Source organism: Hyla sarda, chromosome 5, assembly GCF_029499605.1.
Source record: "Hyla sarda isolate aHylSar1 chromosome 5, aHylSar1.hap1, whole genome shotgun sequence".
In the NCBI taxonomy this organism is placed as follows: domain Eukaryota; kingdom Metazoa; phylum Chordata; class Amphibia; order Anura; family Hylidae; genus Hyla; species Hyla sarda.
The window spans coordinates 319,647,560-319,661,731 of NC_079193.1; the positions used below are offsets into that span (position 1 = coordinate 319,647,560).

Sequence of the window (14,172 nt, forward strand, 5' to 3'; positions counted from 1 at the left end):
CACACCTCTTGTTTGAATAGTTATTGTGTAATTTTATGTCTGATACTTGTCTTTGTTTGTACCCCATAATTGTAAGCGCTGCGGAATCTGTAGGCGCTATATAAATAAAATAAATAAATAAACTATATGATTTTATAGATTATATGTAATAGATGATTCATAGATTTATTGCACTGGGTATAGTCTACCAACAACACAATTACTTGGCAATAATGCACTAAAACTTATCAGTAAAGACAGTATATGGAGGCAGACAGTGGCGTAACCATAGAGGTCGCAAGCGTTGCAATCGCGATCGGGCCCCTTATCCTGGGGGGGGCCCGCAGGAACAGGCCAGAGGCTGATGGGAATTGACATGCCCACGCAGGGACGCACGTCTGCTCCAACAATCACCTGACCCTGTCCCTGTGTGCTCTCCCCAGCAGCGCTCCTTGTGTGCTCTCTCTCCCAGCTCTCCCAGGCAGAGGTCCCCTGTGCAGCAGTGCCAGGAGTAGCACAAGCTCCACCACCCCAAACCAAGCCACCGATCTCCACACACCGTCCCTGGCTAAGAAAGCCAGGGACGGTGTGTGGAGCAACGTGCGATGGAGGGGGGGGGGTCTTCAGAGTGTGTAGGATGGGGGGGTGTTGAGGATGGGGTGCAGGGGGGGCTTCAGAGACCAAGGATGGGGTGAATGGGGGGGTTTCGGAGACCAAGGATGGGGTGCATGGGGGGGCTGAGGAGACCAAGGATGGGGTGCATGGGGGGCTGAGGAGACCAAGGATGGGGTACATGGGGGGGCTGAGGAGACCAAGGATGGGGTGCATGGGGGGCTGAGAAGACCAAGGATGGGGTGCATGGGGGGGCTGAGGAGACCAAGGATGGGGTGCTTGGGGGGGCTGAGGAGACCAAGGATGGGGTGCATGGGGGGCTGAGGAGACCAAGGATGGGTAGCAGAGGGGGCTGAGGAGACCAAGGAAGGGGGGTCTTCAGACTGTGCATGAGAGAGGAGAGGGGGAAACCACCCCAAACCAAGCCACCGATCTCCAGGTGAGTGAACTGAGGGGCTAAGAAAGCCAGGGACGGTGTGTGGAGCAGCATGCGATGGAGGGGGGGTCTTCAGAGGGTGTAGGATGGGGGGGGTGTTGAGGAGACCAAGGATGGGGTGCAGGGGGGCTTCGGAAACCAAGGATGGGGTGAATGGGGAGACTTTGGAGACCAAGGATGGGGTGCATGGGGGGGCTGAGGAGACCAAGGATGGGGTGCATGGGGGGCTGAGGAGACCAAGGATGGGGTGCATAGGGGGGCTGAGGAGACCAAGGATGGGGTGCTTGGGGGGGGGCTGAGGAGACCAAGGATGGGGTGCATGGGGGGCTGAGGAGACCAAGGATGGGTAGCAGAGGGGGGCTGAGGAGACTAAGGAAAGGGGGTTTTCCGACTGTGCATGAGAGAGGAGAGGGGGAAACCACCCCCAACCAAGGTACCGATTTCCAGGTGAGTGAACTGAGGGGCTAAGAAAGCCAGGGACGGTGTGTGGAGCAGCATGTGACAGGGGGGGGGTCTTCACAGTGTGTAGGATGGGGGGGGGGTTTGAGGAGACCAAGGATGGGGTGCAGGGGGGCTTCGGAGACCAAGGATGGGGTGCATGGGGGGGCTGAGGAGACCAAGAATGGGGTGAATGGGGGGGCTTCGAAGACAAAGGATGGGGTGTATAGGGGGGCTTCGGAGACCAAGGATGGGGTGCATGGGTAGGCTGAGGAGACCAAGGACAGGGTGCATGGGGGGGCTTCGGAGACCAAGGATGGGGTGCATGGGGGGCTGAGGAGACCAAGGATGGGGTGCAGGGGGGGGCTGAGGAGACCAAGTATGGGGTAAAGGGGGGGCTGAGGAGACCAAGGATGGGGTGCAGGGGGGGGGCTGAGGGGACCAAGGATGGGGGGGGCGGGTTGTTGAGGAGAACAAGGAGGGGGCTGAGTAGACCAAGAACTAGAAAGAACATGACAGAGTGCTTTAACCCCTTGGTGACCAAGCTCATTTTTAAGGACCAGGCCAATTTTTGTTTTTTCACTTTCATTTTTTCCTCCTCCCCTTCTAAAAATCATAATGCTTACAATTTTGCCCTACAGACTCATATAAGGGCTTGTTTTTTGCATCTCCAATTGTACTTTGTAATGACATCCCTTATTTTATAACATAATCTGCGGTGAAACAAAAACAAATTATTTGTGGAGGGAAATTTAAAAAAAATGCCATTTTGCTACTTTTTAGGGATCCGTTTCTACACAGTGCAATTTTCGGTAAAATTGTTTACCGAATCTTTATTCTGTAGGTCCACATGGTTACAAGGATACACAATATATCTAGGTTTTATATTATTTTACTACATAATAAAAATTATAACTACATGCACCAAAATTAGTATGTTTAAAATTGTCATCTTCTGACTCCTATAACTTTTTTACTTTTCTGCATACGGGGCTATATGAGAGCTAATTTTTTTGCACTGTGGTCTGTAGTTTTATTGGTACCATTGGTACTTTGTTTTGATGGGACGTTTTGGTCACTTTTTATAAATTTTTTATGGTATATGAAGTGACCAAAAATGCACAATTTTGGTCTTTTTTTTACGTGCGGTTTAGCTACCCTTATATTTCAATAGTTCGGACATTTACAAACGCGACAGTACCACATATGATTATTATTATTTATTTATTTTTATGGGAAAAGAGGGGATTCAAACTTTTATTAGGAAGGGTTTAATTCACTGTTATTAACTTTTTAAAACTTTTTTTTAATTATTTTTTTTTTTTAGCCCCCATAGGGGGCTATAACATGCAATCTCTTGATTGCATACAATGATCAATGCTATTCCGCAGGAGGCTGAGGAGACAAAGGATGGGGTGTAGGGGCAGGGTGATGAGGAGACCGAGGATAAGTGGGGTGTATATGTATGTATGGTGTGTGTATATGTCTGTATGGTGTGTGTATATGTATGATGTATATTTGCATGATAGATGGGGGTATGTATGATAGATGTGTGTATGTATGATAGATCAAACATCTATTGTGCATACATCTTTCATACGTACATACATATACACACACCATACATACATCAGTCATATTCACATCTATCATAAATACATACACTGTACATCAATGCGGAGGGATGGGGGGCCAGGAGGCGATGTGGTATGGGCAGCACAAACCTAAAATATACCAGTGATTGGTTGGGGAATATTGGTTCAGATTGGTGTTCTTCAATCTGTTGCACAACTACAACTCCTATCATGTTCTGACAGCCTTCTGTAGCAGAACTATGGGGTCTGGGAAGGGGGCAAAGGAGCCTGGAGAGGACTTAGGGGTCTGTGGAGGGGGCAGAGGAGCCTGGAGAGGACTTAGGGGTCTGATGAGGGGAGCAGAGGAGCCTGGAAAGGACTTAGGGGTCTGAGGAGGTGGGCAGAGGAGCCAGGAGAGGACTTAGGGGTCTGGGGGGCAGAGGTGCCAGGAGAGGACTTAGGGGTCTGGGGGGCAGAGGTGCCAGGAGAGGACTTAGGGGTCTGGGGGCAGAGGTGCCAGGAGATGACTTAGGGGGCTGGGGGGCAGAGGTGCCAGGAGAGGACATAGGGGTCTTGGGGGGGCAGAGGTGCCAGGAGAAGACTTAGGGGTCTGGGGGGGCAGAGGTGCCAGGAGAAGACATAGGGTTCTGGGAAGCAGAGGTGCCAGGAGAGAACTTAGGGGTCTTGGGGCAGAGGTGCCAGGAGAGGACTTAGGGGTCTGGGGGGGCAGAGATGCTAGGAGAGGACTTAGGGGTCTGGGGAGGTAGAACAGAGGAGCCTGGACACAGGACAAAGAGGTCTGGGGAAGTATGGTGCAGGGGTGATATTCAGCTAAAGAAGAAACAGTGTGTGGCAGTATTATATTCAGGGCACAGTATTTGGCAGGGTTATAATGATTATTGTCTTCATAGAGGATGAAGATCTTCTGTCAAGGCAACTTTTCACATCGGGGCCCTGTGGTTTATAGCTACGTCCCTGGAGGCAGATGAAGGTTGTCAAAAGACACCATCAGGATATACAGGCCGGACTGTATCACATTTATATGTAAATATTTACATACAGGAAGATTATTTCCATACAGTGAATCGTACTGTTAAACCGTCAAATATAATTGGATCAGTCAGTGTATGACCAGGTATTCAGTAAAATCAAGAAAGTACAAAAACTAGTCTCATGTTCTGTAGAAATATAAATATTTTTTTTCTAATGTGGGTCTAATGTGGAGTCGCTGTTTTTTTCAGGGCAAAGGAAATGTACATACTAAAATACGTATAAGTTTATGAACAAATAACTAATAATACATACCAGCCATGTAGTTGAGGAAGTTCCATCCTCCATATGCGTACAGGCCTTGAAAAAAAGACTCTGCAATCTGAGCTGCATTAGGGACTTCTGAATGAAATGCATCCTTAAAAGGCTCCAAAGCCTTAGGGTTACGGCCAAACTCAATCACTCCATAGACAATAATAAGAGTCAAGGACATCATTTTCAGAACAGTGAATATATTCTGAACCCAGGTCGCCAGCTTGATACTTTTTGAATTTATAACACCTAGAACCCACAGAATCCCAATAGCTAATATTTTTTTGAGCAGGTCAGGCGGTGGGCAACCAGAGTAAAATGGCCGGCTGATATATTCAGCAAAGGTCAGGGCCCGTGCTGCATTGGATGCAGGTCTTATAAACAGTATTAGTGTCCAGATGGTAATGAAAGCTGGCAGAGATCCGAGTCCTCGCTTAACATGGTAGTATTCACCTCCAGCAAATGGCAATGCTGTGCCCAGCTCTGCATAACAGAGGGAGCACATCATACATATCACACCACAGGCCGCCCATATACATAGTGCCACTCCAACATTGAGCTGAGAGTATTCCAATACCCCTTTAGGAGAAACAAATATTCCAGCACCTATTATGCTACCAACAAGGAAGCAAACACTGTCGAAACAGCCCAAACGCCTCTTCAGACAAACTCTTCCATCGTCTTCTTTTACCTTCTTCTCCTGGGAAGATGTCTCCATTTTCAGGATATTTAGTGTTTGCAAATAGTCTTAGCAGGGACAGGGAATCCACTTTAAAGCCATGCTGCTTGTTCATTAAACAGCATCCATAAAAGTTCATCATCTATTAAACTGGATGTTCATAGGTCACCAGGTCACTCTCATTGGTGACCAAAGTTAAGTAATTGCCGGTAAATGTGTTACCGATACACCTCAAGAGTGTCAAACTGTGACATGCTCTTCAAGCTACTGTATAAACAAACTTGGAATTTAATACATTTCTGGATACTAAAAACAAGTTACAATGAATGTCTTGTTTTTAATCTACATAAACCATGGTGATAATAAGTCTCAATCTGATTGATGAATGTTTGTATGTCTATTGCTTTGTATGCTCTGCCGAGAAGTGTAATGTTCAACTTCTGCAATGATCAACTTCCCAGTTTGTATTTGAAGAGTCTGGCTATGACTTTCATGGTGTCATGTTCTGCGCACCAGATTAAAAAAGTGTTCCTAGAGATGCTTAACATCTGGGTCTCAATGAAAATCTTTTGTTTCCCAACAATCGTGCATTATTTATAGTAATGATCTACTCATAAGAGACAGATATATTTTGGTTTCCCTCAGACTTCAGGGGAGATTGAAAGAGAGGTGCAGGACAGGTGGTGTTCTTAAAGGGGTATTCCGGCAATAGACATCTTATGGGGATAAGATGTCTATGGCCAGAATACCCCTTTAACCCCTACGGACTTGTGATGATATTGTACTGGGCCTAGTGGTGAATGCCTCATTGAGATTTAACATATGATTTTGCCACCTAGAGAGCTTTGTCATTCTCTGTGAATAGATAAATATGACTTAACCCCTTAAGGACTCAGCCCATTTGGACCTTAAGGACTAAGACAATTTTATTTTTAAGCTTTCGTTTTTTCCTCCTCCCCTTCAAAAAATCATAACTCTTTTATATTTTCATCCACAGACTAGTATGAGGGCTTGTTTTTTGTGCGACCAGTTGTCCGTTGTAATGCCATCACTCACTTTACCATAAAATGTATGGTGCAACCAAAAAAATACTATTTGTGTGGGGAAATTAAAAGAAAACCGCAATTTTGCAAATTTTGGAAATTTTTTGTTTTCACGCTGTACAATTTATGGTAAAAATGATATGTGTTTTTTATTCTCTGGGTCAATACGATTAAAATGATACCCATGATTACACATGTTTCTAATACTGTTGCGAATTAAAAAAAATCACAAACTTTTTAACCAAATTATTACGTTTAAAATCCCCCTACAGTGACCCCCCGACCTACGATGGCCCCGACATATGATGAAATCGACATACGATGGCCTCTCAGAGGCCATCGCATGTCGATGTCAGCATCGACATACGATGCTTTTTTATGTCGGGGCCATCACATTAACTGCTATCCGGAAGCGCCAAATGCTTAAGCTGCTGCCGGATAGCAGCTTAATGTTCCCCGTGTGGTGTGGTAAGTATTACTTACCCCTCCACGGTGCTACGGGGCCAGCGCTGGTCTTCCGGCGTCTTCTCGGCCCAATCCGATGACGTCAATACGCTGCTGCGCACGCCATCCAATAGGAATGGCGTACGCAGCGGCATAATGATGTCACTACGCAGGCCCAGTAAGGCCTTGCGGAAGACAGAAGAGGATCGGAGAAGACAGCTGAGGACCGGAGAAGACAGCGGAGGACCGGAGAAGACAGCGGAGAGCCCAGCGGAGGCCCGGGGTCTCCATCTCGAGCGGCGGGGACAGGTGAGTACAGCTTCCTATACTTTACATTGCACGAATCCCTCAACATACGATGGATTCGACAAACGATGGGTCGTTTGGAACGAATTACCATCATATGTTGAGGGACCACTGTATTTTGAAGACCTATAACTTTTTCATTTTTCCGTATAAGCGGTGGTATGAGGGCTCATTTTTTGCACCGTGATCTGTACTTTTTATTGATACCATATTTGCTTATACAAAACTTTATTACATTTTTTATTAATTTTTTTTGGAATAATATGTTATAAAAAAAAGCAGCTATTTTGGATTTTTTTTTTTACGTTCCCGCCGTTCACCCTACGGGATCGTTTACATTTTTTTAAAGAGTACGGATATTTACGCACGCGGCGATACCAAATGTGTATATAAAATAATTTTTTTACACTTTTTGGGGGTAAAATAGGGAAAATGGGACAATTTACGTTTTTATTGGGGGAGGGGGTTTTTCAAATATTTTTTTACTTTATTTTTTTACTTTTTTTACTTTTATTTTTACACTCTTATAGTCCCCATAGGGGACTATTTATAGCAACCATTCAATTGCTAATCCTGTTCAGTGCTATGTATAGGACACAGCACTGATCAGGGTTATCGGTCATCTTCTGCTCTGGTCTGCGGGAAGGCAGGAGAGGGGACCTCCGTCTGCCGTGCAGGATGATCGGATCGCCGCGGCAACGCTGCGGGCGATCCGATCATCCTGTTAAGTGATCGCGATGCTGCAGATGCCGTGATCTGTATTGATCACGGCATCTGAGGGGTTAATGGCGGACATTCGCGGGATCGCGGTTGTCCGCCATTACTGGCGGGTCCCTGGCTGCGATCCACAGCTGAGACCTGCCGCGCATGATGCCGGCATAGCTCCGATGCCCGCGGTTATGCTCAGGACGTAAATGTACGTCCTGGTGCGTTAAGTACCACCTCACCAGGATATAGATTTACGTCCTGCGTCGTTAAGGGGTTAAATAACAGTGGACTTCTATGCTCAAATTCAAAAGCTCTTTGCGACCTTGGCTAAAAATGTATGTGGAGAAGGGGGCACTAGTTTGCATTGTTAACCCCTTAAAGGGGTATTCCAGGAAAAAAAACTTTTTTTATATATCAACTGGCTCTAGAAAGGTAAACAGATTTGTAAATTACTTCTATTAAAAAATCTTAATCCTTCCAATAATTATCAGCTGCTGAAGTTGAGTTGTTCTTTTCTGTCTGGCAACAGTGCTCTCTGTTGACATCTCTGCTTGTCTCGGGAACTGCACAGAATAGAAGAGGCTTGCTATGGGGATTTACTTCTACTCTGGACATTCCCAAGACAGGTGTCATCAGAGAGCACTTCGACAGAAGAGAACAACTCAACTTCAGCAGCTCATAAGTACTGAAAGGATTAAGATTTTTTTATAGAAGTCATTTACAAATCTGTTTAACTTTCTGGAGCCTGTTGATATATATATATATATATATATATATATATATATATATATATATATAAAAGTTTTTCCTGGATAACCCCTTTAAGGACCCTTTTTTTCCTCCTTGCCATCTAAAATTCATAACTCTTTTATATTTCCTTTCCCCGACCCATATGAGGGCTTGTTTTTTGCGTGACCAGTTGTACTTTGTAATTACATCACTCATTTTACCCTAAAATGTATGTTAAACCCAAACAATTATTTTTTGTGTAACAAAATTTTAACGAAATTCATAATTTTGCTAATTTGGGGGGCTTTGTTTTCGTGCTGTACACTTTACGGTAAAAACTACATGTTTTCTTTATTCTCTGTGTCAATATGTTTAAAATGGTACCCATGGTTACATACTTTTCTATTATTGTACCGCTTTTAAAAAATCTCAAACTTTTTTTACAAAATCAGTATGTTTAAAATTGCCCTATTTTGACCACCTGTAACTTTCTTATTTTACCGTATTCAGCTCATTTTTTGTGCCATGATCTGTAGTTTGTTTTGGTACCAGATTTGCGTATATGTGACTTTTTGATCGCTTTTTCTAAAAAAAAAATTTGCAGTTTGATGTGACAAAAAAGCAGAAATGCTGACAGCCGCCAGAACCCGCCGGGATTGATGCGAGCGCATCTCCTGCGCTCATATCACAGCCGGGCAGTAAATGTACAGCGATGTGCACTAAGAGGTGCTATGCAGCGCAGTACATTTATGGTGCATGCCCTTAACCCCTTATTGACCAGGGGTTTATCCGTTTTTGCACTTTCATTTTTTCCTCCTTACCTTTAAAAAATCATAACTCTTTCAATTTTGCACCTAAAAATCCATATGATAGCTTATTTTTTGCGCCACCAATTCTACTTTGTAATGACATCAGTCATTTTACCCAAAAATCAACGGCTAAACAGGAAAAAAAATCATTGTGCGACAAAATTTAAAAAAGAACGCCATTTTGTAACTTTTGGGGGCTTCTGTTTCTACGATTAAAATGATACCCTACTTTTATAGGTTTGATTTTGTCATAACTACATGCAGGAAAATGTATACGTTTAAAATTGTCATATTCTGACCTCTATAACTTTTTTATTTTTCTGCGTATGGGGTGGTATGAGGGCTAATTTTTTGCGCCGTGATCTGAAGTTTTTAGCGGTAACATTTTTATATTGATTTGACTTTTGGAATCACTTTTTATAAATTTTTTCATGAAATAAAAAGTGACCAAAAATACGCTATTTTGGACTTTGGAATTTTTTTGCGCGCACGCCATTAACCGTGTGGTTTAATTAATGATATATTTTTATAAATTGGAAATTTCTACACGCGGCAATAAAACAACAATTTATTTTCATTGACAGTGTTTTTTTTTTTAAATGGGAAAAGGTGGGTGATTGAAACTTTTATTAGGGAAGGAGCTAAATTTTCTTTATTCACTTTTTTTTCAAAAATTTTTTTTGCAATGTTATGGCTCCCATAGGGGGTTATAACACTGCATACACTGATCTTTTACATGATCACTGGTTTCTTTTACATTTGATCAATGGATTCTGCCGCATGACTGCTCATGCCTGGATCTCAGGCACTGAGCAGTCATTCGGCGATCGGACACCAGGAGGCAGGTAAGGGACCTTCCAGCTGTGTCACAGCTATTCGAGATGCCGCAATTTCGCCGTGGACATCCCAAACAGCCCCCTGAGCAAACCGGCAATGATTTACTTTTACTTTAGACGCAACGTTCAACTTTGAACGGCGCGTCTAAAGGGTTAATAGCGTGCGGTACCGCGATCAGTGCCGTGCGCTATTAGCCATGAGTCCTGGCCGTTTTTAGAGGCCCGGCCCGACCCGCTATGACCCCGTGGCCCATTGTTACAGAACGGGAGCGGACTCGGGTTAAGGGGTTAAAGGGGTAACTGGAATTTTTTTTTTTAAATCAACTGGTACCAGAAAGTTAAACCGATTTGTCAATTACTTCTATTTAAAAATCTTAATCCTTCCAGTACTTATCAGCTGCTGTATGCTCCAGAGGAAGTTCTTTTCTTTTTGAATTTTCTTTCTGTCTGACCACAGTGCTCTCTGCTGACACCTCTGTCCATTTTAGGAACTGTCCGTTTCTACTGCTAATACCTCCCCCTACACACTCATGAGCACTTCCCTCTCTACTGCTTATACCTCACCCTATACACTAGGGATCGACCGATTATCGATTTGGCCGATATTATCGGCCGATATTCACGATTTTGGACGTTATCGGCAATTACCTTACCTTACCAATTACCTAATCCGATAATGCCACGCACCGCCCCCCCCCCCCCCCCATCGCCCCGCTACAGAGGAAATTATTTTATTTTGGAACACAGAGCTCTCTGCTGACATCACGAGCGCAGTGCTCTCTGCTGACATCTCTGTCCATTTTACTGTCCAGAGCAGCATATGTTTGCTATGGGTATTTTCTTCTACTCTGGACAGTTCTTGAAATGGATGGATATGTCAGCAGAGAGAACTTTGCTCTTGATGTAAGCAGAGAGCTCTGTGTTCCTAATTTACAAATCTGTTTAACTTTCTGACATTGGTTGATTAAAAAAAAAGTTTTCCACCAGAGTACCCCTTTAACTAGTTCTCTAGCTATCTGAATCACTGGCCAGATATTCCATAATGTGAACACAGCCTAATGCTCCCTGCAATGTGCCATGCAGGAGTTCTTAAAACCCTAGCCCATTAAAGTAAATACATGTGGTGGCCTCTTCTCAAAATTGGTTTGGAAAAAACTGCAATTTCATAATTGCTTTTTGCACCATTCACTATACACTATTAATAACACATTTACTTATTTAGTCGGTCAGTATGAGAACAATTAAGGCAATACGAAACATATATATATATATATATATATATATATATATATATATATACTGTATATATATAATAATTCTTGTGTTTTTGCATTAACATACAGAGGTGTGTAACTTTCTTGGTTTTCCGTTAATAAAGGTGTGTGGTAGCTTGTTTTTTTGTGGAAGCTGTAATTTAACTTGTTTCATTTTTTATGTATCTCCACGTAGGTACATCATTTTACTTCCCGAAATTTCTAAAATGAACCAGAGAGTAAACATGCTCATATACTTAAGCCTACATAGGTTAACCGGCATTATACCGATGTGTAAAGAATTGTTGCTATCCTTCTGGTAAAGACAGTAAACCATCAATGCTCCCTGAAATAAATTGAAACTGACAAAAGTAATAATGAATACAAATTGACAGAACATTAACTGATAACAATAAGACACTGCTTCTTCTGAATTATGGTTCAATAGAATCTTTAAAAAAAAATTATAATAAAACTGGCCTGGACAATCTCACAGAAACTTTGGGGCTTGTCCTTTGGACAGATGCGACAAAACTGGAGATTTTTGTCAAATAACATAAGTTTGCAGACATAAAAATGAAGCGCACAAAGAAAAGAACACTGGGGGAGATTTATCAAAACCTGTGCAGAGGAAGAGTGGTGCAGTTGCCCATGGCAACCAATCAGATTGCTTCTTTCATTTTCCACAGGCCTCTAAAGAGGCCTGTGGAAAATGAAAGAAGCAATCTGATTGGTTGCTATGGGCAACTGCACCACTCTTCCTCTGCACAGGTTTCGATAAATCTCCCCCACTGTACCTACTGTGAAGCATGGAGGAGGCTCGGTTACGTTTTCCGACTGCTTTGCTGCCTTTGGCACAGGGCGTCTTAAATCGTTACAGTGTACAATGAGATCTCAAGACTATCAAGACATTCTGGAAGGAGATGTGCTGCTCAGTGTAAGGAAGCTTGGTCTCTGTCGCGGGTCATGGGTCCTCCAACAGGATAATGACCCAAAACACACAGATTTAAAAACACCCAAGATTGGCTAAGAGCAAAACATTTTTGTCCAGACCATTTCAATTATTTTGATATTTAAAATGATTCTGTTGAACCACAGTTAATTTTCAGTAAATTGTTATAAATTTTAACTTTTTCAGTTTCAGGAAGCATTGTGGGGTTTTCTGTATTTAACAGAAGGGGAGCAACAATTTTGTCCACATCTGTCGATATTAAGTTCTAAAAATTAAACAACTGCTCCAAAAAAAAAATGTCAGTAAGAATCGTGTTCCCAATTTTCTGTTCTGTTAATAAAAAGCAACGGGAGTTGTTCTGTCTACCGTATATGCCGGCGTATAAGACGACTTGTCGTATAAGACGACCCCCAACTTTTACAGTTAAAATATAGAGTTTGGGATATGCTCGCCATATAAGACTACCCCTCCTACCGCGATGTACGGTACCTTGTAGTTCCCCCCACATTAGGTAGGCACCATGTTCCCCCACATTAGGTAGGCAGTATAGTTCCCCCCACATTAGGTAGGCAATATGGTTCCCCCCACATTAGGTAGGCAGTATAGTTCCCCCCACATTAAGTTGGCAGTTCCCCCACATTAAGTTGCCAGTTCCCCCACATTAGGTTGCCAGTTCCCCCACATTAGGTTGCCAGTTCCCCCACATTAGGTTGCCAGTTCCCCCACATTAGATTGCCAGCTCCCCCACATTAGGTCGGCAGTTCCCCCACATTAGTTCGGCAGTTCCCCCACAATAGTAGGCAGCTACCCCACAATAGGTCGGGAGTTACTCCACATTAGGTCAGCAGTTACCCCACATTAGTAGGCAGCTCCCCCCACATTAGGTCAGCAGTCCCCCCACAATAGTAGGCAGCTCCCCCCACATTTGTAGGCAATTCCCCCACATTAGGTCAGCATTTCCCCCACAATAGTAGGCAGTTCCCCCACAATAGTAGGCAGCTCCCCGTATATTTGTAGGCAGCTCCCCCCACAATAGTAGGCATCTCCCCCCCACATTTGTAGGCAGCTCCCCCCACATTTGTAGGCAGCTCCCCCCACATTAGGTCAGCAGTTCCCTCACAATAGTAGGCATCTCCCCCCACATTAGATTGGGAGCTCCCCCCAACAGACATACAGCTTCCAGCCATATACAGTGTATGGCTGCAGGCTGTATGTCTGTACTGGTCTGCCTCCACAGTGTTCCGGTCACCGCTCCCCGGTCCCGGCACCTACTGCTATGGTCCATAGGCCATAGCAGTAGATGGTGACCCGGGCCGGAGGAGCGGTGATCGGAACACTGTGGTCCTCCTGGTCCTGCGCTCCTCTGCCTCTATGGTTGTAGGCACGTGACGTCATTGACGTCCCATGCGTACAACCATAGAGACGGAGGACCGGACCGCAGGAGGATCGCAGGAGGACACGCGCCGCCGGGGAATGGTAAGTGACCGGCGGACATCCTGATGTCCCGAAAAGATTTTTCGGGACACAGGGATGTCCGGCATAGGAATACCTATGATTATCTGCCCGGGCCGTCTCACGTGTGTGGCTGCAGGCGGGGGGCGGCCAGAGAAGCTAAAAACTAATACTGTATACTAAAAACCAGGGGGCCTCCAGTTGTTGTAAAACTACAACTCCCAACATGCCCAGACAGCCTCTGCCGTGCTGGGAGTTGTAGTTTCACAACAGCTGCAGGCCCCCTGGTTTTTAGTATACAGTATTCGTATTTACTTGCTCTGGCCGGCCCCCGCCTGCAGCCACACACGGGAGCCAGCTTGGGGAGATAATCAGAAGTTTTCCTATCCTCAATACCTCAATACCTCAATACCTCAATACCCGGCGTATAAGACGACCCCCGACTTTTCTGAAGAAAATTCGGGGTTAAAAAGTCGTTTTATATGCCGGGATATACGGTAAGTGCTCTCTGATGACACCTGTCTCGGAACTGTCCAGAGTATAAGCAAATCCCCGTAGCAAACCTCTTCTACTCTGTGCAGTTCCCGAGACAAGCAGAGAGATGTCAGCAGAGAGCACTG

The 14,172-nt window shown here is 44.3% G+C and overlaps 1 protein-coding gene across 1 annotated transcript in view; it reads right to left on the reverse strand.

Moving 5' to 3' along the window:
• Positions 1-5,066, reverse strand: part of SLC7A13 (solute carrier family 7 member 13) — a 49,910-nt gene extending 44,844 nt beyond the window's left edge. The window contains exon 1 of the mRNA XM_056522255.1: positions 4,345-5,066. Within this exon, the coding sequence (XP_056378230.1) occupies positions 4,345-5,059 (715 nt within the window). The 5' untranslated portion in view covers positions 5,060-5,066. The remainder of the gene's footprint in view (positions 1-4,344) is intronic.
• Positions 5,067-14,172: the final 9,106 nt, after the last annotated feature.